Genomic DNA, 23,764 nt, shown 5'->3' with positions numbered 1-23,764 from the left:
ACACCTGACTCATCAAATGAACAGCCTTTTGTTCCCCCAGATTCTTCCATGTATTTGTATTTATGTGTTCCTGCGCCTGCCCAGTGCTCCCAAGAAAACCCTCACAAACCCATGCCTGCTTCTACCTTAAAGCTTGTAGTCTACACTTTGGACACAGCATCTTGGTTACCGAGATTGCTGGAAGCCCAGTGTGAAAGGCAGTGGGTGCCAGTCACCTGGGGCCCTGTATTTCAGCCTCTCTATTAAGCTGAGTTCTGCTCTCCGGGGGAAGCTCAAAAAAGTGGGGCGTTCTCAGTTGAGACACATGGGGAACTGGCAGCCTGGTCATCCCCCTCCCCGTTCTCCCTCCCTGCCCCAGCCTTTGAGCTCTGGATATCTATCACCAGGCACCTTTATGTCTCCTCTGCAATGCAGCCAGAGGAGGAAGGGAGAAAGCCACCGGCACCATTGCTCAGAACCTCCGAACCATGTAGGCTTCTTATGCCCAAAGCCCTGTCTAGCTCTGAGAGAGAAAAGTCTCAGAGATCATCCTGCAAGCCCACTATTCTGTCCACCTAGGAGGGAGGTAAAAGTGAGAAGGGACATTCTAACTATGAAGGAGACGCTGTTCAGGTACCAGCTAAGGAAGGGCTTATGGGGTGCTCCATCATCTCAGTTAACCCTCCCAGACATCAAGTGCCATTGTTGAATTATACAGAGAAATCCAGATCGGCTTATTAACTTACGCCAAGTAACACAGTCCATTAAAAAAAAAAAATGATGGACCCAGAACATGAATCCAAAGGCATCTCACTACAAACCTGCTGTCCTTACCCACTACGCCACCCTGCCTTTCCTTCCTCTCATACAGACACAAAGGGGAAATGACATGACACCCAAAGACCCAGGACTTGGCCAAGCCAGGAAGGAGGCCACATGTCCAGATACCAGAGCTGGATTTCTAGTTTCCCTTGCAAGTGTGCTCAAAGGAGAATTCTTCAGCAAAGCCTAGATCCCACAGATCTCCTAGGGGCAAGAAATTTCTGCGTATTTACTGTCCTGGGCTAAGGGGTAGTGAACTAGGTACAAAAGCAGGATAAAGGTAAACTTTCTGCATGTAAGAACCACCCCCCCCCCCAAGGAGCCGTGTCACACTGTATGTCACCGTCATCAAAGGGGCTGTGCATAAACCTGAAAAACCAAACGGACCTGTCTGTAGGTGTCACTTATATCACAAGGCTACAGGTGCCTTTATTTCTACCGTCTGCTGGTGCCGGGAGCGCCTCCTTCTCTTGCCCTGAAAACCTTCTCTCTGGACCTAGCCACAGCTGCCCTCACGTAAGCTGTTTTTTCCTTTGCTCTTTTGGATGAATTGCTATAGGGGTATCAGGGTGCAGAGGCTCAGCCTGGGGACCTGAGTCTGTTTGTCTGTCTATAGCCCCAGCAGCAGCCCCTCCAAAAGGCAGTCACAGGGCCTCCCAGGAGCTGTTTAACTCTGTCTGCTTTAACGGCTTGCATGAGAGAGATTTTTGCCTCCTCAGGCTACCCTGTCTCACCAGCCCCAGAGATCTCTCTGGATCCCTTGATTAGACCAAGGGGAAGGAAGAGAGAAGAAAGTGTCCACGTGTTCAATGCTCTTCCCCTCCCAGAGCTGTCTTTAAAAGGAAAAGCTGGATTTTACATAGAAAAATATCCGCTTTCCTGCCCACCACCTCCCCCAATGCTGACTGCAGTCCTGATTCCCATTGGTCCTTGGTACAGAGAACAGCCTTATGACGATTTGGAGATGTTTTTTAAGGAACTTGTCTGTATAACGTAGTTGAAAAGAATGTCATTTTGCCTTCTCACAGCCCCTGAGAATAAGATGCTTCCAGAAAAGCAATGATTAGGGTTTTTCCACTGAATTTTCTCAAAGACCGCCTGCTGCATGTGGAGGCTCTGTGGGTTCTCCCCCTGCTGGCAGCAACTGGTAGTACATGCTCCCTCCCCAAAGTGGAGCTAGGGTGGGCTGAGAATGTCTTAAACTGTAAACTGAGTCACAGATCATTGGGCAGAACTTCTTCCTTTTTAAGAAATGAGGGAACTGGGACCTGCGAAGGTTCGTGGTTTATGTTTCAGACAGCCTTATGTTCTAGTCTAAAGATCCAGGGTAAGCGGCTGTTCGCCCATCCAAGTGGAAGCTTGGAAGGTTTTGTGTTCTCCGTAAAAAGGTTCTTTTTATGATTTAAGATATTTGTGACAGGATTTCTCACCATTGTGTTGTCTTCTTTTCTCAGAAGTTGGCAAAATAGCAACTTTTAAGATTTTAGATATATTAGATGGTGTTGCTTTTTCTTGATGAACATAAGTATATGCCAAGTTTTCTGCATATATTAAAAACTACTCTGTAGAGCATTCTGGGGATTGCATACTACAATTTCCATTTTATTTTAGTTTTTGCTGGTACTGGGGCTTCAACTCAGGGTCTGGGCTCAGTCCTTCAGCTTTTTCACTCAAGACTGGTACTTTACCATTTGAGGAACAGCTCTACTTGCAGATTTTTGGTGGTTAATTGGAGATAAAAGTCTCACAACTATGATCCTCAGATCTGAACCTCCTGAACAGCTAGGATTATAAGCATGAGCCACAGAAGCCTGGTTAAAATCCCCATTTTAAGGTGAGGAAACAGAAGTTCCGAGCAGGTCATGAATGTTTACATAGTATGCCAGTACAAAAAAAAAATCAAGAATTTTAGCAAAAAAAAATGCAGAATCCCCGTCGGGTTGTTAGAAATGTATCCCATGTTCCTTGCCTTGAGTCACAAAGGCAGGACGTAACTCCTGATCCTATGTAGTTAACCCAAAGCCTGTGAGCTCGGCCTGAAACCCACAGGAAATTATATGATGTTCCTTTTATGAGTCTTTTGGGCACCTTTGATTTAAAAATAAAAAACAGCTAGAAACAAACAAACATGATAGGTCTCTAAACTACTTAAAGAAAAATAAAGACTCACATGACCAGCCATCAACAAGGTGGTGCTCACAGCTGCCGTGCTTTCTTCCAGAACAAACACTCAAGCACCCAACCCACAATCTTTTCACAGCCAGTGTCGAAATGCTGCCCTGAGTGTTCCTGAGTCTGCCCTTCTTGGGGAAATCTCCAGAGTGGGAAATTGACCCTACTTTGTTCCGGGGCTCAGGGCACAGTGGACATTCAAGTGTCACTGGAGATTTGGGGGAGGAAAAATGTGTTTTCTTTCCAATGGCACTGCCCATATGGATTAGGGAAAGTACTTCCCAACCTCCCCCACCCCCACCCCGACCCCTTTCCCATGCATGGCCTTGTTCCGCATGGCGATATTTTGACATATAAACAATCCATTTCTAGATGCTTAATTGGGTAGATATTTGGTCACATGCCCAGAGCAAAGTTGATGATTCCAGTCAGGGTCAGGAAGGAATTTTCCTCCTCTGGCAAACTGGCCAAGGCTGAGTGGCTTGCCCCTTCTCCTCTCTCTGGAAGGCTGAGCAACGTTGCCTGATGGCTCAGGCCATGGGTACCCACCTGTTACTGTAATCTCTGGTTCATGCAGGAGCAAGGAGCCCACAGGCCTGTCCTTCTGACTGGGTGGACCCTGGGTGTGCATTTGGTGTGTGAGCCAGCTCCGAGAGGGGATAGAAAGACGCTGGAGGTGTCCAGGGATCTCAGCCTACAGGCCAGCCTGGTCTCAAGCCTAAAGGTACCTACTGCCTTTCTCTCTCAAGCGGAAGGGAGCTCACTGGATTCCACCACCTTCTGTTAATTGCGTTAGATTCTTCCTTAAGTAGAAACTAATGTTAGGGAAGTTGATTCCAATCATCATGTCAGTGGGAGGTGGGTGAGTGTTTAAAGAGCCAGGGTATCTTGTGGGAATGCTGTTCAACTATCCTGAGGCTCGGCAGTGGGCATAAGAAGGAAGAGGAAGAGAGAAATGAGCCACAAACTTAATCGATGGTGACATGGGCTGGATGTGTCTTTAGTTTGGTGAGTTTTGGTAAACACAGTTTGTAAATGCAAGCATGTATCTGAATATGCCTTTGTGTGTGTGCACGTTTGAATGTGTTGGCCCAATCAGTTGGGTATCTGGAGAAAATTGCAAAATCAGGGCCAACCTTGACTCCATTTCCTCAGCCTTCAGCAACAGGGATGGGAACCTTTTTTTCGGCCAATAGCCATTTGGATATTTATAACATGATTCTCAAACTGGGCATCGATGGTTCATAATCCTAGCTACTCAGGAGGCTGAGATCTGAGGATATGATTCAAAACCAGCCCAAGCAAGAAAGTGTGTGAGACTTTTATCTCCAATTAGCCCTCAAAAAGCTGGAAGTAGAGCTGTGGTTCAAGTCGTAGAACTCCAGCCTTGAGCAAGTCCAGACCCTGATTTCAAATCCCAGCACTGGCACAAAAAAATAAATAAATAAATCCTCCTCATGCCATACAAAATTTATCAATACAGACCAGTGGGCAGAGGAAGACCAACAGGAAGCATTACCTACCGGTCCCTTTGTGTATCATAGAACATCTCCAGCTTTCTATAACTCTCAGGATGGATGTTCTCCACACCTGATAGTAGCTGAAGCTGAGGTTGGTTGAAGAGACAGAGTTGTGACTCCAAGTTCAGGGCTCTTCAAGATGACAAGCCAATACCTCAAATGGAAAGTGTGGCTGAACCATCAGCCCAAAGAAGTCCTAGAATCCCCTTATTGTCCTGTACAGACGCAACCTAATTAGAAGGATCTCCCTTGTGGAGGCTTTTTTCCACCATCACCCTTGTTGCGAATGGCTGGTGGAACCAAAGGCACAGACTTTTGAAACGCTGAGCCTCGATGCTCTTACTGAGACATGGGCCCCACACTTCTGTTCCTTCCCACCCACCCTATTCCACCTACATGAAAGAAACGCTGTAAGAGCAGAAGTGTTCGATTAGTACAACGGCCTAAAGAAGAGAGGTTTCGGAACACAAAGCAACTATTATTCCTGAACTCACACACCTAGGGCATGCTGGCTAAGTGGCCCAGGCCTTTTGTGACAAGCCCAGAGTTAAAAACACTTCCTCCTACTTCAATGGCTTAACACAAAGAATGAAAGAAACTTTCATTGCTTTCATAAAAGGCATTTTCCCCAAAAAAGCAAGTAACAATTATGAAAGTGAAATAACATGTTGTATACCCAGGAGAGCCCTTTAAGGAAAACTAATGGGTATAATTTCCCAGAGAAGGGAATCAGATCCAGCATGGTGTGTGTAGCCCAGCAGAGATTGCTAGATGGAGAGAGCAGGCTGGAGGAAAGAGATCAGAATCCTGAAAGGTAAATTGATCAAAATCAGTCCTGATTTTGACATAATTAAACTCAATTGACCAAATGAAGTTCTTTCAAAATACCAAGTGATTTTTGAAAACTATTAGTCAGGAACATCTCACTTGAAGTGAGGCTGGCTTTGGTATTTCACGGACTGACTCCATATTGACATGGAAGGCCTGTAATCTCTGTTCTGTCTTCTTTCTTTGGGGCATCTACCTATTCTTTCTCCGAACTCAAAAGTGGTCATGCCATGATAAATTATACAGGACTCTAGGCATTCACACACAAACAGTGAGGCTAAAGGAGGATATTCTTAGGGGAGAAACCCAAAGACATAACACCTGTAAACATTTAAAATAGTATTTATCAAGATAAATGCCAGGAAATGGAAACATTGGTGGTGGTGGTGGTGTTTATTTTCCTTTGTGGGGGGATGGTTTGTTTTGTTCTTTTTTCTGTCTTTCGAAGGGACAAGAAGGGAGCAGAAATGGAGGGAGGAAGGATGAACAAATGCAAGTATGCATTCAAGTGGACGCCATGTAGAAAATGACCTATGCAATTGTGCACAGGGACAAGAGGAGAAAACTGGGGGTGGGGAACTGAGGAAGGGGTGATATTGTCCAAAAGAGAAATGCACTCGTTACCTGACTTATGAAACAGTAACCCCTCTGTACATCACATTAATAAAAACAGGAAGATGGTATATTTTAAAAACCAGTCATGCCAGTAGGCTGCCATCCTATTCTTCAATTCTCTAGGCCAGAAGGGAAGAAGAATATTTTCCTTCTTAGCTTTCACTGAGAATTACTTTACTAGCATCCCATCCAGAAAGCAGATATAGCTTTGGGTTTCAGAGATCTTTGCCTGCTTTATAACCTTCCACTCCATTCATCCTGGCCCTCCAATTCAGGATATAAAATCAGCCAATCAGTGGGAAAATCAGAGCTCAGACTCAGGCAGCCTTGGCTTGGGATTGATAGATCTATGGCTGTGATAACTGCCAGACCCTGTTAATCCTATCCTGGCATCAAGATGACTTTGGAGAAGAGATGGCGATTTTTTTGACTGGCCCAAAAATGGTGTCCCAGAGTGAGAATCAAACTGCTTTATATTGATGTGAGTGAGAATCAAACTGTTTTATATTTATGTCTAGTTCTCACACACACTGGATGTGGATTAAGATGAGAAATTTGCCAACAGACCCAAAGAATTCATCCTTGCTTCCAGAATCATGAAATTTCTTGATCTCTTAGGATCACCATACATTTGTGCCTGAGATGTAGCTGTTTCATTTTTTTTGTAATTCTGTGTTTTCCTCTTGTTAGCATATATAAATTGTACAAAGGTGTTCCATTGTTATATGTATATATATGTATATAATATGTTTTATATACATATATACATTATATAATATATTAAATTATATGGATAATTTTTATAATAAATATAATATATATATATATATATATGTATTACTTTGATCTAATTCACCTCCTTTAGAAAAGGAAGGCCAAGCACTGGGGAACTTAGGGCTTCACTCCAAGTTAACTCTGTGGCCTGGGATTCCACTCCCTTTCCCAGACAAAGGTAGGGTAAGAGCAAAGATGGCAACATTCCACTATTTTCCAGTACTGGTTTCTCAAAGCACAGGTCAAGGGCAAGTTGATTCTGCCCAGAGGTTGACAAACCCTTCTCAAACTTTTTTGCATTTTTGCAGGCCAAAATGCAAAATCAACAACGTTATGCAATTGTGTATTTTTCAGTGGGGAAAAAAAAAGGTTTTGGTTACAGGACATAAAAAAATTAGGTGTAGGCTGCATTGGGCCTGTATATTGTATCTTGTTAACCCCTGGTTTAGGGTGGGGCATGAATGAACATCTTTTTAAAATATTTTTTATTGTAAAGATGAGGTACAGAGAGGTTACAGTTACATGTCAGGTAATGAGTACGTTTCCTTTTGAACAGTGTGACCCTCTCCCTCATTTTCTCCCAGTTTTATCCTTCCCTCCCCCACCTACAGTTATATAGTTCATTTCCAACATGGATGAACAATTTCTGTTTATCTGTGTGTGTGTGTGTTTATACTCTTTTTTGGCAGTACTAAGAATTGAACCCAGGTCTTTGCACATGCTAGGCAAACAGCCTTCCACCGAGCCATATCTCCTCGCCCTTTGGTTTATATTTTCTTTTGTTTCTTTCTTTATTTTCTGTGCTGGTACCAGGGCTTGGACTCAGAGGCTGACCACTGTCCCCTAGGTTTTTTGCTCAGGGATAGTACTTTACTACACGAACAACACCTCTACTTTCGGCACTTTGTTGATTAATTGGAAGTTGTCTCATGGACTTTCCTGCCTGGGACTAGCTTTGAATTAGGATCTTCAGATCTCAGCCTCTTGAGTAGCTAGGATTACAGATATAAGCCACTGATGCCTAGCTTGTATTTTGTTTTTGTTTTCAGATAGAATCATATTGGCTCTGCTCAGGCTGGTCTTGATTTCATTATCTTCCTGCTTCTACCTGCATATTTATTTTTATGTTCACTAAAAGAATAATAAGTTTTCATTTAAAGTGGCAAAGTTTTCTTTTTAAAGAGACACATTTGAATTATTTTAAATATTTTAAGTAAGTAATAGTGCCCAGAAAAGTGTATGGATTGAATAAAGTAATTGTGGTAATAGGCAAATGATCATTGTTTTGGGAACACTAGACTACATAATGGATAAAATCCTGACGTGTATATGTATGTGTGTGTGTGTGCGTGCACGCATGTGCACATATGCTCATATGCCTATGACTTGAACTCAGAGCCTGAGTGGTGTCTCTGAGCTTTCATGCTAAAGGATAATGCTCTACCACTTAAGCCACAGATCCACTTATGGCTTTTTGCTGGTTAATTGGAGATATGTCTTAAGGACTTTCCTGCTCCAGGCTGGTTTCAAACCACATTCTTCATATCTCAGCCTCCTGAGTAGCTAGGATTACAGGTCATAGAGCCCAGCAAATCCTGACCATTTTAAGATACTCTCTTTTAATATGCCAGAATTTGGATTCTGGTCTTTGTGCTGATATTTGCCAGTGGTGTAACTTTTAGCTTCCCTGTCCTTCATTTAGATTGGGGTCAAAACAGCCTAGTTCATTAACACTACATCAAGAATCAAAGTTCAGCATTGTTGTCTCATGCCTGTAATCCCACTTACTCAGGAGGTTGAGATCTGTGGATCATGTTTCAAAACTAGCCCAAGCAGGAAAGTCTAAAACGTTTATCTCTAATTAATCAGCCAAAAGACAAAAGTGGAGCTGTGGCTCAAGTGGTAGCTTTGAGCAAGAAAAGCCAAGCCCGGAGTTCAAACCCCAGTACTGGCCGGCATCACGTGTACACACACACACACACACACACACACACACACACACACATACACACACATACACACACACACACACACAGCACAAGCACTCAGAAAACAGAAATTGTATAAACCAATTTTTCCCTTTTTTTTTCCTTTTTTTTTGATCAGTTGTGGGGCCTGAACTCAGGTCTTGGGCACTGTCCCTCAGCTCTTCAGCTCGAGGCTAGTACTCTACCACTTGAGCCACAGCACTACTTCTGGCTTTTTCTGTTTATGTGGTGCTGAGGAATCAAACCCAGGGTCTTATGCATGCAAAGCAAGCTCTCTACCACTGAGCTACCTTCCCAGCCCATGAATCAATTTTTTAATCTACCAAATACAGTTCTTTTTGTCAAACTGTGGGAATATGGGAAGCAGCAAAGATGAGACTGGCATGGACAAGAGTCTGAATGGAGCCACAGGTCAGATGTTTTCTGCTCTCTTTCCAAGCTCAAACACACACCGTTCCTGGAGCATCCCTAAGCAGTGTGCCTGGGAAGCAAAGCTCAGTATTTGCGATCATGAGCCCCCCTCCCCCACCCCAGTTATACTGGGTTTTGAACTCAGGGCCTCACAGTCTCTAGGCAAGTACTCATCTCCATTCCAGAGCATGAGCTTTTTAAACAGGCCATCCTGAGCTCCCATCCGGCCACTGTCCCCTGCCAGCTAGGTAGATTTTGCACTTGCTCCCTGGAATCTCAGAGCCCCTACCTCTCATCTGCACAATGAAACTCCACTGCCATACCTTCCTCAGAATGGTTCTCCTAAGACCATGAATCATGGAGATGCAACACTAGAGTACATTGCATAGAGCACAAACGTCACTTTTTGACATGCTCCTCTTTAAAACCCTGGGACAGGATGTACTGTAACCTTCAGAAATCTTCACATGTTAAGAAGGTGAAGCACTGTATGAACATACATCAGCCTCCAACATCGTTCCAACACATTAATATCTTAGCAGCACATAACATGAATATTCCCTAAGTACAATAAATAGAGCTATAATAGTAGCCATAAAGCTATTTAACATAGTTTTTGTTTTGCTGTGTTGTGTTATGTTGTATTTTGTGCCAGTGCTGAGGCTTGAACTCAGAGGCCAAGTTCCTCTCCCCTAGTTTTTTGCTTAAGACTGTCACTCTACCACTTAAGCCACACCCCCCACTTCTAGTGTTTTGTTGGTTAATTGGAGATTAAGATTCTCACAGACTTTTCTGCCTGGACTGGCTTTGAATCATGATAGTCAAGTCCCAGCCTCCTAAGATATTAGAGTTACGGGCATGAGCCATATTTAACACAAATAATTTTATATGTATGTGTACATAGACATAAACACACAAATGTATAGAAAACTACAGCTTAGGACTGTTCTACCGGAAAATAAGATGGCACCAAATACATATGCACACGCACGCATACACACACACACACACACACACACACACACATCTTGTTTTCAGAGCTTACAAGTTTTCACATTGTACATACAGCCAATCTTGTTCCATTTTGAGAAGTGTACTGTCAAATATTATATGTCAAAGTTCTGAAGGTCAAATGTGAGGTGATGGGACAAGTACATAGAGAGGCAGCCGTGCCTAATGAGGCCTCCATCTTCAAATCCCAGCTTGTCGCTTGCTCGTTGTTACTTAGGTACTTATCTCAGCCCTACCTCAGTTTTGCCATCTATATAATGGGTTCAAACAACATGTGAGGCTTAAAGAATCCAACTGAGGGAAGACAGTACCGGCTGCTATATTTCTTGTTGTTTGTTGTTTTGCAGCTACTCAGTGATTTCTTTAACCAGATTCTAGAAGACTTAGTTTTTTTTTTATCATAATCTCTTCCTTCAACCTCCACACCACTTTCCCAGTTTCTTTTTTTTAATATATGAATAAGTAACACTGGGGCATGATAGGTTATATGGGACCCTAATCATTAACATACAGAAGCCAAAGGAGTCTAAGCACAGGAGTCATAGACAAAGACAATATCTGTGCACAGATGACCATATAAAATAATATTCTATGAAATGGACTCCAAGAAAAGGAAACAAGAGACATTCTTTAGCTGTCATTGTTGCTGTTTTTGTTTTCCTTTCCTTTTGCTTATTTGCTTGTATTTGGGAGGCTAGGGAAGGGCATAAAGAAGTGAACAAGGATGAGCAGCTACAGCAATGGTACTCAGTAGGCAATATGTGGAAAGTGAACTGGATATCTTACGGGTGGGGATGGGAGGGAAAACGAACCACATAAGGAGAGACATGGTACAATAAGAATTGTACTTATTACTCACTACCTGATACCTCTAACTGTAACCCCTCTGTATATCAACTCTACAGTAACAATAAAAATATATATAGTTTTTATTTGGGAAAAAAAAAAACTATAGAACCATACACTGGTGGCTCATACCTGTAATCCTGAGATCTGAAGATCACTGTTCGAAGCCAGCCCGGGCAGGAACATCCATGAGAGTCTTACCTTCAATTAACTACCAGAAAACCAGAAGTGGTGCTGTGGCTCAAGTGATAGAGTGCTAGCCTTGGGCTGAAGAGCTGAGGGACAGCGCCCAGACCCAGAGTTCAAGCCCCATGACCGACAAAAGGGGTTGGGAAGGTGGCTCAGTGGTAGAGCGCTTGCCTTGCATGCATGAGGCCCTGGGTTTGATTCCTTAGCACCGCATAAGCAGAAAAAGCTGGAAGTGGCACTATGGCTCAAGTGGTAGAGCGCTAGCCTTGAGGTGAAGAGCTGAGGGACAGCACCCAGGCCCAGAGTTCAATAACAAAAACAAAACAAAACAACAACAACAAACCTATAGGGAGCACTCTGCTAGAGACTTCCACATGCATAGCTTTTGGGAGCCCACCCACTGGCCCTTCTCACGGGCTCTCCTCTCTTCCAGGGTGATGTTGGACTCGGTGACACACAGCACCTTTCTTCCCAACACGTCCTTCTGCGACCCCCTCATGTCGTGGACCGACCTGTTTGGCAATGAAGAGTATTACCCTGCCTTTGAGCATCAGACAGGTACGTACATTCGCAGAAGCCCATCTGAGGGCAGCTGGGCTAGGCTGGAAAGGTTGGGAATGGCTTAGGTGTATGACAGGCTGTATAGGGGCCTGGAAACATCTGTGATCCGGACAGAGGCTGTGGAGAAGCCAATGAGGAGGGAACGCAGCCTCTCACAGAAGGAAAGGCCTGGAACCCTTGCCTCCACCTCCTCCTAGTGTCATGTGGACTACACAGCCTGGCCCAAAGCAACACTCATTAAACCCTTACTGTCCCCACACCTCCCTCCCTTCCTTCCTCCTCCCTCTCAGCCCAGTTTTCTCCAGCTGAGAAGGAAGCTGGGGCCTAATGCAAATCTTATGCCAGAGGGAAGCCAGCTAAGCTTTGTCCCAGAAATCCTCTGAGGCCTTTGTGCCTGAGTCAGTGTCTGAGTGACTGCAGATGGCAGCAAAGCTGGCTGGCTGCTGGTGTAGCGAGTGCACACCCCGCAAGGGGAAGCAAACACCAACCAAGCTGTCAGTCCTTCCTTGCTGAGATCAACTCTTTGTATCCTGCCAGAGTCCAAACTTAGATTCCCAAGGCAAGAAGTACCATGAGGAGCCACCCAGCTTCTGAGGTGAAGGCCCAGCCTCTAGAACCAGAGGCCAGGGCTGCACTGCCAGATTCAGGGTCTCCAATCTTCCACATGTGCCCCACCTTGGGAAAGCCTGACTCCCATCCTTCTACCCACCCAGGCATCAGGCCATCCCACAGTTATTCCAGACCTACCCTGGCACGAGCCCCTTCCTGCCTGCTCTGTTGGGTAGCAGTTGGAAAGGCAATGGGAGGATGAACTCACCTCCCAGGCAGATGCCCACCCAGGCAGTGCTCAAGTGTTGAAATATGTTTCTGTAGTTGTCAAGAATTCACCCTCCAGCTGGGCACTGGTAGCTCAAGCCCATAATCCTAAACTGTACAGGAGGATAAGATCTGAAGATCTCAATTGGAAGCCAACACAGCAGGAATGTGTATGAGAGACTCTTAATCTCCAATTAGCCAGCAAAACACTGGAAGTGGAGCTGTGACTCAAGTGGTAGAGTATCAGCCTTAAGAGAAAAAGCTAAGGGACAGAGTCCAGGCCCTGAGCGCGCACGCGCACACACACACACACACATACACACACACACACACACACACACACACACCTCATCCTAAACGTGAAGTACTGCATTGACATTTGCTCTCTAGGCCACTCAGCCTCTCATAGGACCAATCTTCTGCTGTGTATTTGGGGAGGGGGTGAAGACAATAATAATGCCAACCTTGTAGAGTTGTAATGAAACTAAAATTAGTAAATAATTTGTGAAGGGTTTGAGATGTGATGTGACCCAGGACCAGCACAGGCAGGTGCTTATAAAAGCAGTGGATTCGTGCCTTGGGATTGATGAGAAAGTTCCAGAGCTGGATGGAATAAACTTAATGTTCCTGGGCTTTACACTTAAAGGGGTTAAAAAAGTAAATGTGCTGTGAAGTAGATTAGACCACACTTAAAAAAATTTCAAGAGCATTAACTCCAGCTTCACTCTGTGGCTTCACTGTCCAAGTCTTAGATTCTCTGAAACCTCTCTATTTCCATCAATGCATGAGAAGAAGAACTGAGTCAATGTGAGGATTTTTTCCCCCAGAAGTTTCTCTAAATCCTGCATCAAGCAACATTGCAAGCATACCCTTTCCCTTCTATCATTTTGAGAGGACAGACATTTCCACCAGAGTGTGAGACCAGCGAAAATAAAACATCCTTCAGGAGCAGTCAGAATTTCTAACATTCCCTGAGAGATGACAGGGCTTGGGATTTCAGAAGCAGCTGAATATCTCTGACCTCCTAAAAGTCAAAGTTGACTACGAAGTTAGTCCTCGTAAGTGAGCATCTCTCTGGACAAAGACATCACCACCAGAGAGCTGACACAGTGGTCCAAGTTTCTTCTGGGGGGGAAAAACCCTCCCAACCAAGGATGTGTCAAGAATAGCCAGGATTTGGCGAATATTCAGTGTTTAGTGGCCAGAGACATCAGAAGTGTCTCTATCTCATGAGAATCTCCATCTTGGATGGCAAGTGCTAGAATTATCCTAAGGTCAGCTTCCTGTTGGAGTCTGACTTCAAATGCTGGCTTACTGCCAACAAGTTTGGGTTGCTTGATTAGTTTGGATGGTTTTGGGTGTGTGTGGGTATATGTGTGTGTGTGCACACCAACACTGGAGTTTGAACTCAGGGCTTAGATGCTATCCCTGAACTTCTTTTTCCCCTCAAATCTAACTCTCTACTACACTAGCCACAGCTCCACTTCTGAAGTGTGTGTGTGTGTGTGTGTGTGTGTGTGTGTGTGTGTGTGAGAGAGAGAGAGAGAGAGAGAGAGAGAGAGAGAGAGAGGAGACAGACAGACAGACAAGAGAGATGGCTATATGGCTTGAACTTAGAGCCTGGACGCTGTCCTTAGCTGTCTTTTCTGCTCAAGGCTACCGCTCTACCACTTGAGCCACAGCTTCACTTCCAGCTTTATCCTCAGATCTCTAGCCTCTTGAGTAGCTAGGATTCTAGGCATAAAACACAGGCACCCAGCTGCCTTGGTTTGTTGTTATAGCCGTGGGGATGGAACAAAGGTTTTTGTTTATGCTGGCCAAGCTCTCTACCACTGAGTTATAACCCTAGTCTAGTAAGTTTTTTTTTCAAGCTTCAATTGTTTAATTAATTTTATTTATTTATTTTTTATGTATGTGGTCCCAAGGAATCAAACCCAGAGCCTCATGCATGGGAGGCAAACACTCTACCACTAAGCCACATTCTCAGCCCTCCAGCAAGCTTTATGAGATACCTGTTTCTTCTCTTAGCAATGTATGCTTCCTCAAGTTGGAAGGGTGGGTTGAAACATAGTCTGCAAAGTATTTAGCAAGTCCCTGGTACTTGGTAAGGATACATGTAGCCAGGAACACTTAGCAATGACTGGAGAGGTAGGAAGCACCCCTCAGCTCTTCTGGGTTCATTCTTCAGCTGAACAAAGCGACACAGCTCTCAATCACAACCTTGCCTCTTCCAACATTGCCAGTGTAGGTGCTCTGAGACCAAGAGAAGGGAGGTGAGAAGCAGGGATGGGCCCTCAAGACAAGTGACATCTAAAAGTGGCCAAAAAGGAAGGCTCAGCTGGTACAGTCAATCCAGCCATTTGCAAACCTTTTCAGAAGAAGGCAGCAGAAAGCAACAGAATCTGTGCTTTCAATGTGCTCACCCCAAGGGACTCTGGCCTGCTCCACTTTTAAAAGTGGTACTTCTGCTTGGCTGCACTGATGGCTAGAAAGCAAATTGCCACTGCTTGCAAAATACTGGAGAATTTCATCTGTTCAACACTGCTTTTGACTTCAGCTTTTTCAAAATAAAGCATTATCACTATGTCCCAGTGCCAGTGACTCACACCTTTCATCCTAGATAGTCAGGATGCTGAGAGCTGAGGATCATAGTTCAGAGATAGCCAGGGAAGACAAATCTGTGAAATTCTTCTTTCCACTTTATCAGCAAAAAGCCTAAAGTTAAGGCATGGTACAAGTGGCAAAACATCAATCTTGAGCAAAAGTGCCAAGCAAGAGTACAAGGCCCTGAGTTCAAACTCTCTCTCTTCTCTCTCTCTCTTTCTCTCTCTCTTCCTCCCTCTCTCTCCCTCTCACATACACACACACACACACACACACATAGAGTGAAAAGAGAATACAAGTGTTCATACTGATAGATACAATGTACTCAATGAATATATCAGCTTTTAATATCCAAAGTGAGATTTAATTTTAAGAGATTTTTCTTTAAAAATTAATGTCCCTTTGTAGAACTAATATGTGCCAATAAAAATATTTTTAAGCTGGGTATATCTATATAATTCTAGCTACACAAGAGGCTGAGATCTTTGGATCATGGTTCAAAGCCAGCTTGGGCAGGAAAGTCCCTGAGACTCATATATCCAATTAACTACTACCACCAAAAAAAAAAATAATAATAATCCAGAAGTGGAGCTGTGGGTCAATCAGCACTAACCTTGAGTACAAAAGTTCAAAGATTGTGTCCACACACTGAGTTCAAGCCCCAGGACCAGCATACCCACATGAAAAATTTAAATGGAAAAACACTGATCAAAGTATTAATATTCAGAAAATCAGGTAGAAAGGCTTTTGGATCCCACAAGAGCTTTTCAAAGCAAGACTGATACGCTGGTTCTAGAAATCTGAGAGGAGACTTAGTGGTACACATCTGGGAATGATTTATCAAACTTCAATGAACAGATGCAACAGAATTTACCAGTCTGAGATGAGCTCCATGGTGACAGTCACATCCCAGGGGATTCTGTCTCTGGTTTGTCCTCACGTGTCCACCTTTGGGAAAGCTATGGTTCCGAAACACTCAGGGCTGGGTTCCCAAAGCAGAGGCCCTTTGCCATCCCTTCTCCTCTTTTCTCCAGCCAATTTCTTACACTGCTCCTGGGTTTTATTTTCCCATCTCAGAGTCTAAGGCCCTCAAGAGGCTTGAACAGAAAGCCAAGAAAGGCTGTTGGAACAGGCTGAGAAGGAAACCTGGAAACAATTTATCCGGTTTATCCTCACAGGTTTCCCCTCATAAAGTCTTTCCTTTGGGTGACAAAGCTTCCATTGATGGCCCAGTTCACTCACCACCTCTCTTCAGCGCAGCCCCAGGCAAAACACTTTCCCAACTCCCTATGCTAATAAACCGAGCTAATTATGGCCTGCAGTTGTCTCACTCCGGGCCTCGGAGGCAGACTGTCTCCCCTCACCAACCCCTGAGCTTGCTTTGCTCTGTTTGGTCCCCACCCAGCTACCCACTAAGCAAGTCCCTATTCCTCTGAGCACAATTGGAACTAGGCAGTGAACTCTCATTTTGTATGAACTTTCCAACACACATGTCCCCACCAAGGGCCATAGGAGTGTGGACAAGACCTGCTGACTTTAGAAACAGAAGCACATCAGCCCCCTGCTCTGAACGCTACACACCTACTGCCCTTAAGTAAATACTAGCAGATAGATAGCATCCTTATGAAAATTAGCCCTTGTTGGAGCTCCTCACCAACTCATCTTTCCCAATGGAACCAGCCCTCAAACGAAAGTGCCCTGACCCACTTCAGACTTCAAAAGAGCTAGCAAAGCCTGCTGCTTAATAGTGGCCTGTGGACATTTGGATTAAGCTTACTGATACAGGATACCAGCCAGGTTCAACTAGTAATGTGGGCAGAGAGGCCACATAGCTCAGCCTCTCTGATAATAGGTACATTAAGGAAAATGCTTTGCAGACAATATAATGACTCTTTCAGAGATGGCAGTATGTCCTCTTTTGACTTGTGTAACCCTCTTTTAATTTGTTCTAAGTTCATCTCCCGCAAATAGCAGGAGAAAGGTCCTTTTTTTTTTTTTTCTGGAGGCAGGATTTCACTGTGGAGCCTAGACTAGGCTCAAACTCTAGGATCTGCCTGCCTCAGCCTCTTAAATACTGAGGTTACAGCTATATGACACCTTACCCAGCCTAAAAGATTGTTTTTCCTGGGATTTGGAAATACTAGCATTATCCACCTTTGCTTTGATCTTTCAAAATTGGGCTATGCCTGGACTACTTGAGATGCTTGCTCTCCCCCCGCCCTCTGTCTCTGTCTCTGTCTCTGTCTGTCTATCTGTCTGTCTGTCTGTCTGTCTCTCTCTCTCTCTCTCTCTCTCTCTGATTGTGTGTGTGTGTTTCTTCTAAATCCTGTTTTAATCTTTCTTCAAGACCTGCGCCCAGCCTTCCTCAAGAGAGGTGTGATGATGATATGTATTACCCACATCCAAAGCTAGAGGAGTTAGAGAGAACCCAACTCCCTTTCTGACTACCTCTGTGCCCTTAGAAGGCTGTGTAACTCCACAGAACCTCTGCGTCTTCACCAATAAAAATCACTGGAGATTACATGATGATGCCTATTAAGCACCAACTGTGAGCTGGGCCATGCTCCTCTGTTTCGGGAGCTCAAGGGCTGCCATGGAGGTTCTGTGAATCCTCCCAAAACTTTCCAAGCAGGCCACCTGCGAGAAAGCTCTGTGCGAGGCAAATGAGCGGCCATGTTGGGGATGAGCAGAATTGCTCAGGAAAGGAATGGGAACTCAGAGGAGGGGAGGAGCCTATGGAGGAGAACAGGGAACGACGGGGAAAGGAAGATGGCCGTGAGCCATGAGTTGCACGGTCTCACCTCCTCAGCCTCCCCCAGAGGCCGTCTTCATCCTGAGGACAGGAGTACAAGAACACCACAACCAAAAAGCCCCCTTGCATGCTGGTTCCCATGCGCCCCCTCCATGTCCCTGAGAACAGCTGTTTTCCTGTCAGCTCTAGGGGCTGCTGGATGAGAACTGCCCTGGCTCCCCTCCAGGCCCAGAGACTCACACAAAGCCTGCTCAGTGGGTGAGCTCCACAGGCGAGCTGAAAGTGGCAGCCTAGCCAGCAACACCTTCCTGATGTCAAGTCAACCCCCCACTTAGCACTTCCCAGAATCCTTCAGGCCCTCTTGACTTCCAGAAACAATATGGTCTCCTTCAAGTGCCAAGGAAAATAAGAAGGCATTGGAAGTGGAGAGGGGCAGGGAACAGAGACTCAGAGAAATGTTTCCATGAAGAGAAATCTGTTCTGGTCTGCCTTCCCACAGCAGTCCACTGATAGCCATCTTGTACAGGGCCCAGCACAAGACCAGCAGCTGAAGAATGTCAAGGCTCATAAACATCTCCCATCAGAAAGCCAGGAATGGCCAAAGGCCAGAAATCAGTAGATGAACACATAGACTGGACTCATGGACTGGACGCAGGAAGGGGTTATGTTTTCCCATGAGGCCCTTCCTGCCTCAAAGTACCTGCCATGGATCTGGGAAACTGGCTTTAACTAGAAACCAGGAGCAAGAACAGGATGGTTGGGTCCTGCCCGCCCCATCATTCTTCCATCCACCAGCCTGGCAGAGATATTGTCTCATCTACATTCATGTAAAATTCTAAGGAGCTAAGGATATATATATAGTTCTGTGGTAAAATATACATGAGGCAATTCCCAGGGCAGAAAAGGAAGGAAGGAAGGAAGGAAGGAAGGAAGGAAGGAAGGAAGGAAGGAAGAAAGGAAGGAAGGAAGGAGAAAAAACCTTTTAATTTTAATTTTAAAATCAGGCAACAATCCTTGATAAGAAATGTACTCATCACCTTGCTTATGTAACTGTGACCCCTCTGTACAGTATTTTCACAATAAAAAACTTATCAAAAATTTTTAAATCAAAGCCAAATGCTGGTAGCTTATCCCAGCAATCCTTTCTATTCAGATGGCTGAGATAGGAGAATCCCAGTTCAAAGCCAGTCAAGGCAGAAAGGTCCATGAGACTCTTATCTCCAATTAGCCACCAAAAAGCTGGAAGTGGCTCAGTGGTAGAGTGCCAGCCTTGGAGGTAAGGGAGCAAGGGCATGAGGCCCTGAGTTCAAGCCCTAGTACTGGCACACAAAATAAATAAAATTCAACCAATCTATTGCTTAGACTTGACTACCCTTCAATCCACTTCCCAGTAGAAAAGAGATTTCTAGAAGGGTCCTGAGCTTTTAGGAGGAGCCTTAGTTTCCACTTTCCAGTCACACCTATTTGGTGGGCTTGTTGGGGAGATTTGACAACCTTATAATGATGTTGACAAGGACACAGCACCTTGAATGCTTACAAAAGCCTCCAGCAGGGTAGAGCGCCATCTCCTGGCGGAGTTCAGCAGCACCACAGCTCTGTTAAGGACAGAGACAGCATAGGCAGCATTTAAATGGAGTATAGCAATGGCACCACTGCCACTAGCTGTGAAGTCTAATGAGGATGACCCTTCCTTCCTTTCATCCCTGAGTCCTGAGCTTACCTCTCTGCCCCTCCCCTCAGACCTTCTCATTTTCTCCAGCACTCAGCCTATCTCCATGCTCACTCCCTTCCTCTGAGGACAAGCCTGATGATTTTAGAAAATGAAGTTCAAATCCCAGCTCTGCCTTATACTGGTCATGAGCTCTCCTAAGATTTACTCACCCCAACCCAACCCCCAGCTCCCTATCTGTGACCACCCAGGGGACAGAAACTAAATGTGTCTTATCTATCATGAATTTCTTTCTTTCTCTCTTTCTTTCTTTCTTTCTTTCTTTCTTTCTTTCTTTCTTTCTTTCTTTCTTTCTTTCTTTCTTTCTTTATATTTTTGTCAGTTGTAGGGCTGGAACTCAGGGCCTGGGTGCTGTCTCTGAGCTCTTTGGGCTCAAGGTTAGTGGGCTACCACTTGGAGCCACAACACCAATTCTGGGTTTTGAATGGTTAATTGGAGATAAGAGACTCAAAAGGATTTTTCTGCCCAGGGCTAGCTTCAAACAATGATCATTAGATCTCAGCTTCCTGAGTAGCTAGGGTTGCAGGCTTCAGCCACTGGCACCCAGCTTCTATCATGAATTTTTAATGTGCAATTACTTATGCCACATAAAATAGATGCAAAATTATAATGATAATAGGAGCATTAAATTACCAGGCCCTGTTCTAAGAACTTTGACATAATATTAGGTCATTTAATCTGTAGAACAACTCTGTGATATTGGTACTACAATTATCCCCATTTTTCCAATGGGGAAACTGGATCTCTCATTTATTGGATGATGGTTGGATGGATGGATAGATGATGGATGGATAAATGGATAGATGGATGGATGTAAATAATGAATGGTGAATGTCAATGATGTAAATAGTGAATGGATTCCATGGTGGTTGTAAGAATTATTTGCATTAAAGTGTTTGACTAACTGCTGGTACCTTATCTCTTCCAGGTTCTAAATCTACCCACACACTCTCAGTTTCCCCTTGAAACAGGGCTGTTCAGATCCAAATCTCTGTCCTTGGACCATATATAGCCACTTCCCAGCTTTCCAGACAGGATGGCAGCCACATCTGTTTGGATGTGTACACACACATCTCCTTTGACAAATTCTCAAAACACCACAAAAAACAAAAAACACAGGACACTGATACAACCAACTCTGCCATGACTGACCCCTCACTCCACAGGCATCTGTTGCATTGATCCAAGGCCTGGCAGACTCTGAGCAACATCTAACCCTCCCCAGCCTGTGGCCCAGGAAGGCCTGTGAAAGCAGGTAGCTAACCAGAGTAGAAGGAATCAAACCAGTTTCATATGCAGAATGGAAAATTGAACACTTAAGAACCATTGAATAGATTGGTTATTTCCCATGCATCCGTCTATGTACATTAACCCTAAAGTCCATAAGAACCCTGTAAGTTAGTCATGTTATCCTCCTTTTACAGATGAGGAAATCAAGGCTCAAATATGTATGAGTCTTGCCCAAGTGGAAACTAGCCAAGTAAGGATTTGAACCCAGGCCTGTCAGTTTATGTTCTTGAATTTCCTGTTGTCCAAAACCAAATGACTGAGAAATGCTCTTTGCTTTTCTCCTCTACCAACCACCCCCCACCCCACCCCTTTCTTAGCACCAAGACATGATCTGGTCATTCCTCACCTTCTCTTTCCTTGCTGACCCCAAAGTCCATCTGCAGGATGCCTTTCTCATGGTCTATGCAAAAAAAAGAGGTGGTCTGAACCCCTAAAAATAAAAACAATAAGCACCCATAGCCATTTCAGTCTACTTGGTGAGGTATGAAGGTATGAGCCTACCTGGGTCTCCTGAGGTCACCCATGGGGACCATCATCCCTCCCTTGTCTCTCCTTTGGTGCAGCCTGTGACTCTTACTGGACATCAGTCCACCCCGAGTACTGGACTAAGCGCCACGTGTGGGAATGGCTACAGTTCTGCTGTGACCAGTACAAGCTGGACGCCAACTGCATCTCCTTCTGCCACTTCAACATCAGCGGCCCGCAACTGTGCAGCATGACGCAGGAGGAGTTCATCGAGGCAGCTGGCATCTGCGGCGAGTACCTGTACTTCATCCTCCAGAACATCCGAACGCAAGGTCAGTGCCAGAGGACCCAGCATGCCTGGGGTGCACACCAGACACCACAGAGGAACCCTTCCTTCCTACGACTAGCACAGCAAAATTCTACTCTGGTATGGTATGAGAGTGAGAGTGAGAGAGTTAAATGATTTTTTATTTTTTTTGTCAGTTGTGGGGCTTGAACCCTGGGCCAAGGCACTGTCCCTTAGCTCTTCAGCTCAAGGCTAGTACTCTACCACTTGAGCCACAGTGCCACTTCTGATTTTCTGGTAGTTAATTGGAGATAATAGTCTCACAGACTTTTCCTGCCCGGCTGGCTTTGAACCACAATCCTCAGATCTCAGCCTCCTGAGTAGCTAGGATTACAGGAGTGAGCCATTAGCACCCAGCTCTCCCTCTTCCTTTCTGTCTGCCTTCCTTCTTTCCTTCCTTCCTTTCTCTCTCTCCTCCTTCCTTCCTTCCTTCTTTCTTCCTTTCTCTCTCTCTCTTTCTCTTTCTTTTCTTTCTTCCTTCCTTTGCCAGCAGTGATGTCTGAACCCAGGGCCTCATGCTGTCATTTAGCTTTTTGGTTTAAGGCTGGCACTCTACCACTTGAGCCACACCTCCATTTCCACCTTTTTGGTGGCTAATTGGAAATAAGAGTCTTACAGACTTTTATGTCCAGGTTAGCTTCAAACCTTGATCCGCATATCTCAGCCTCATAAATATCTAGGATGCATCCAACATCTTATTTTTTGTTTTTAATTTTATTGAGACAGGATCTTACTATGTAGGCCAAGGTGGCCTTGAACTCAAAATTCTCCTGGCTCAGTCTCTCCCAAGTGCTCGGATTACAGGAATCTGCTATTCTGTCCACTCTAAATTGAGTACATTCTTTTAAAAAAAATTTAAAAAAACAAAGAAAGAAAAGACAGACTTAAAATTACATTCCGGATTGACCAGGAAATAGACGGACAACCACAAAATAATGCCATATGAAAGCATAAAGGGTGGAGCTTTCTCCTTTGCTGTCATTTTCACAGGTCTCTCTCCATAAACAATAGGCAGAAGGGAAAATATTAAATAGACCTTCCCTTTCATGTTTCATGAGAAATTGAAATAACTGGCATTTTATTTCCTCCCACTCATAATAGTCCAGGCTCAAATGGCCAGATGGCTCAAATGACACCAGTGGTTCTATAGAACCCTTCACTTCCCTGAAGATGATGTAGATGGGCATGAAAAGGTTTGGGAGAACATCTGAGTCTGTGTCTCAGCATTACAAGCACAGGAACCAATGTCCTAACTTGTGAAGTGACTTTCCCAAGGTCAACCAGCCCACCGTACTGATTCATAGATGCTCAGGGCAAAGACAGAATGGGAGCCACAAAGACCCACGTGATGTCTCTGGCCCCAGCATTTGGAAGCCATAAGGCTCAGGGGAAAACTAATGAGTCTAAGTCCCCACTGGCTCATGTGTCCACTGGGATAATAATGATCCATACTTCCCCAGGCTTCTGCAGAGGATTTAATAGAAGATTATCAGGGCCGGGCCGGAAGGAGGTAACTGCAGTCAACCGCAGCCATTTTCATTATCATCTATATCACCAAGAGGCAGAAAGTTTTAAAACTTAAGGAAACACGGCCCAGCTTGATTTTAAGGAAGATCTCTCTGAAACTTAAGATACAAGAGTCAGGAAGCTCCCTGCCACTGGAAGTAACCAAGCAGTCTAGGGCTCCCCTGAATGAAGGGGCTGCTGTGGGGGGTAGGAACACCACCAAGAACATTTCAGCTCTGTGAGTTTTTGGCCTCCATTGGCTCCTTCCAGGTCACGAGTGCCTGAGGGCAGGAAAGCCAAGCCTGGCAGCCCTGAACACTGCTTGCCCTGTCCCCTAAGCCAGAGGCAGGCCTGTACCTGAAAGGAGACAGGACTGAGGGTCTCCCAGCAGCTCGGGGAAAGAAGCATGAACCCCTACTTAAGACCCTGCCTGGCCATTCCCAAGCAACAGTCTTGCATAAGAATTCAGAGCAGTAGGGGCTGGGAAGGTGGCTCAGTGGTAGGTAGAGTGCTTGCCTTGCATGCCTGAGGCCCTGGGTT

The 23,764-nt window shown here is 44.8% G+C and overlaps 1 protein-coding gene across 3 annotated transcripts in view; it reads left to right on the top strand.

Moving 5' to 3' along the window:
* Window positions 1-1,200: 1,200 nt before the first annotated feature.
* The window catches only part of Elf5 (E74-like factor 5 (ets domain transcription factor)), a 32,774-nt gene continuing 10,210 nt past the window's right edge, over window positions 1,201-23,764 (top strand). Inside the window, exons 1-4 of one of the 3 annotated variants that reach the window (XM_013019576.1) lie at window positions 1,274-1,317; window positions 3,551-3,697; window positions 11,589-11,713; window positions 21,471-21,704. In XM_013019576.1, coding sequence (XP_012875030.1) covers window positions 11,593-11,713; window positions 21,471-21,704 — 355 coding nt within the window. In that variant the 5' untranslated portion in view covers window positions 1,274-1,317; window positions 3,551-3,697; window positions 11,589-11,592. Of the gene's footprint in view, window positions 1,318-3,517; window positions 3,698-11,588; window positions 11,714-21,470; window positions 21,705-23,764 lie in introns of those variants that run through there. The other 2 variants (XM_013019575.1, XM_013019577.1) reach the window with 2 other exon arrangements.

The sequence above is a fragment of the Dipodomys ordii genome, unplaced genomic scaffold (assembly GCF_000151885.1).
Source record: "Dipodomys ordii isolate 6190 unplaced genomic scaffold, Dord_2.0 Scaffold46, whole genome shotgun sequence".
Classification (NCBI taxonomy): Eukaryota; Metazoa; Chordata; class Mammalia; order Rodentia; family Heteromyidae; genus Dipodomys; species Dipodomys ordii.
Note: the sequence above shows the minus strand (reverse complement) of the source record. Positions and strands in the feature narration are given on the sequence as shown.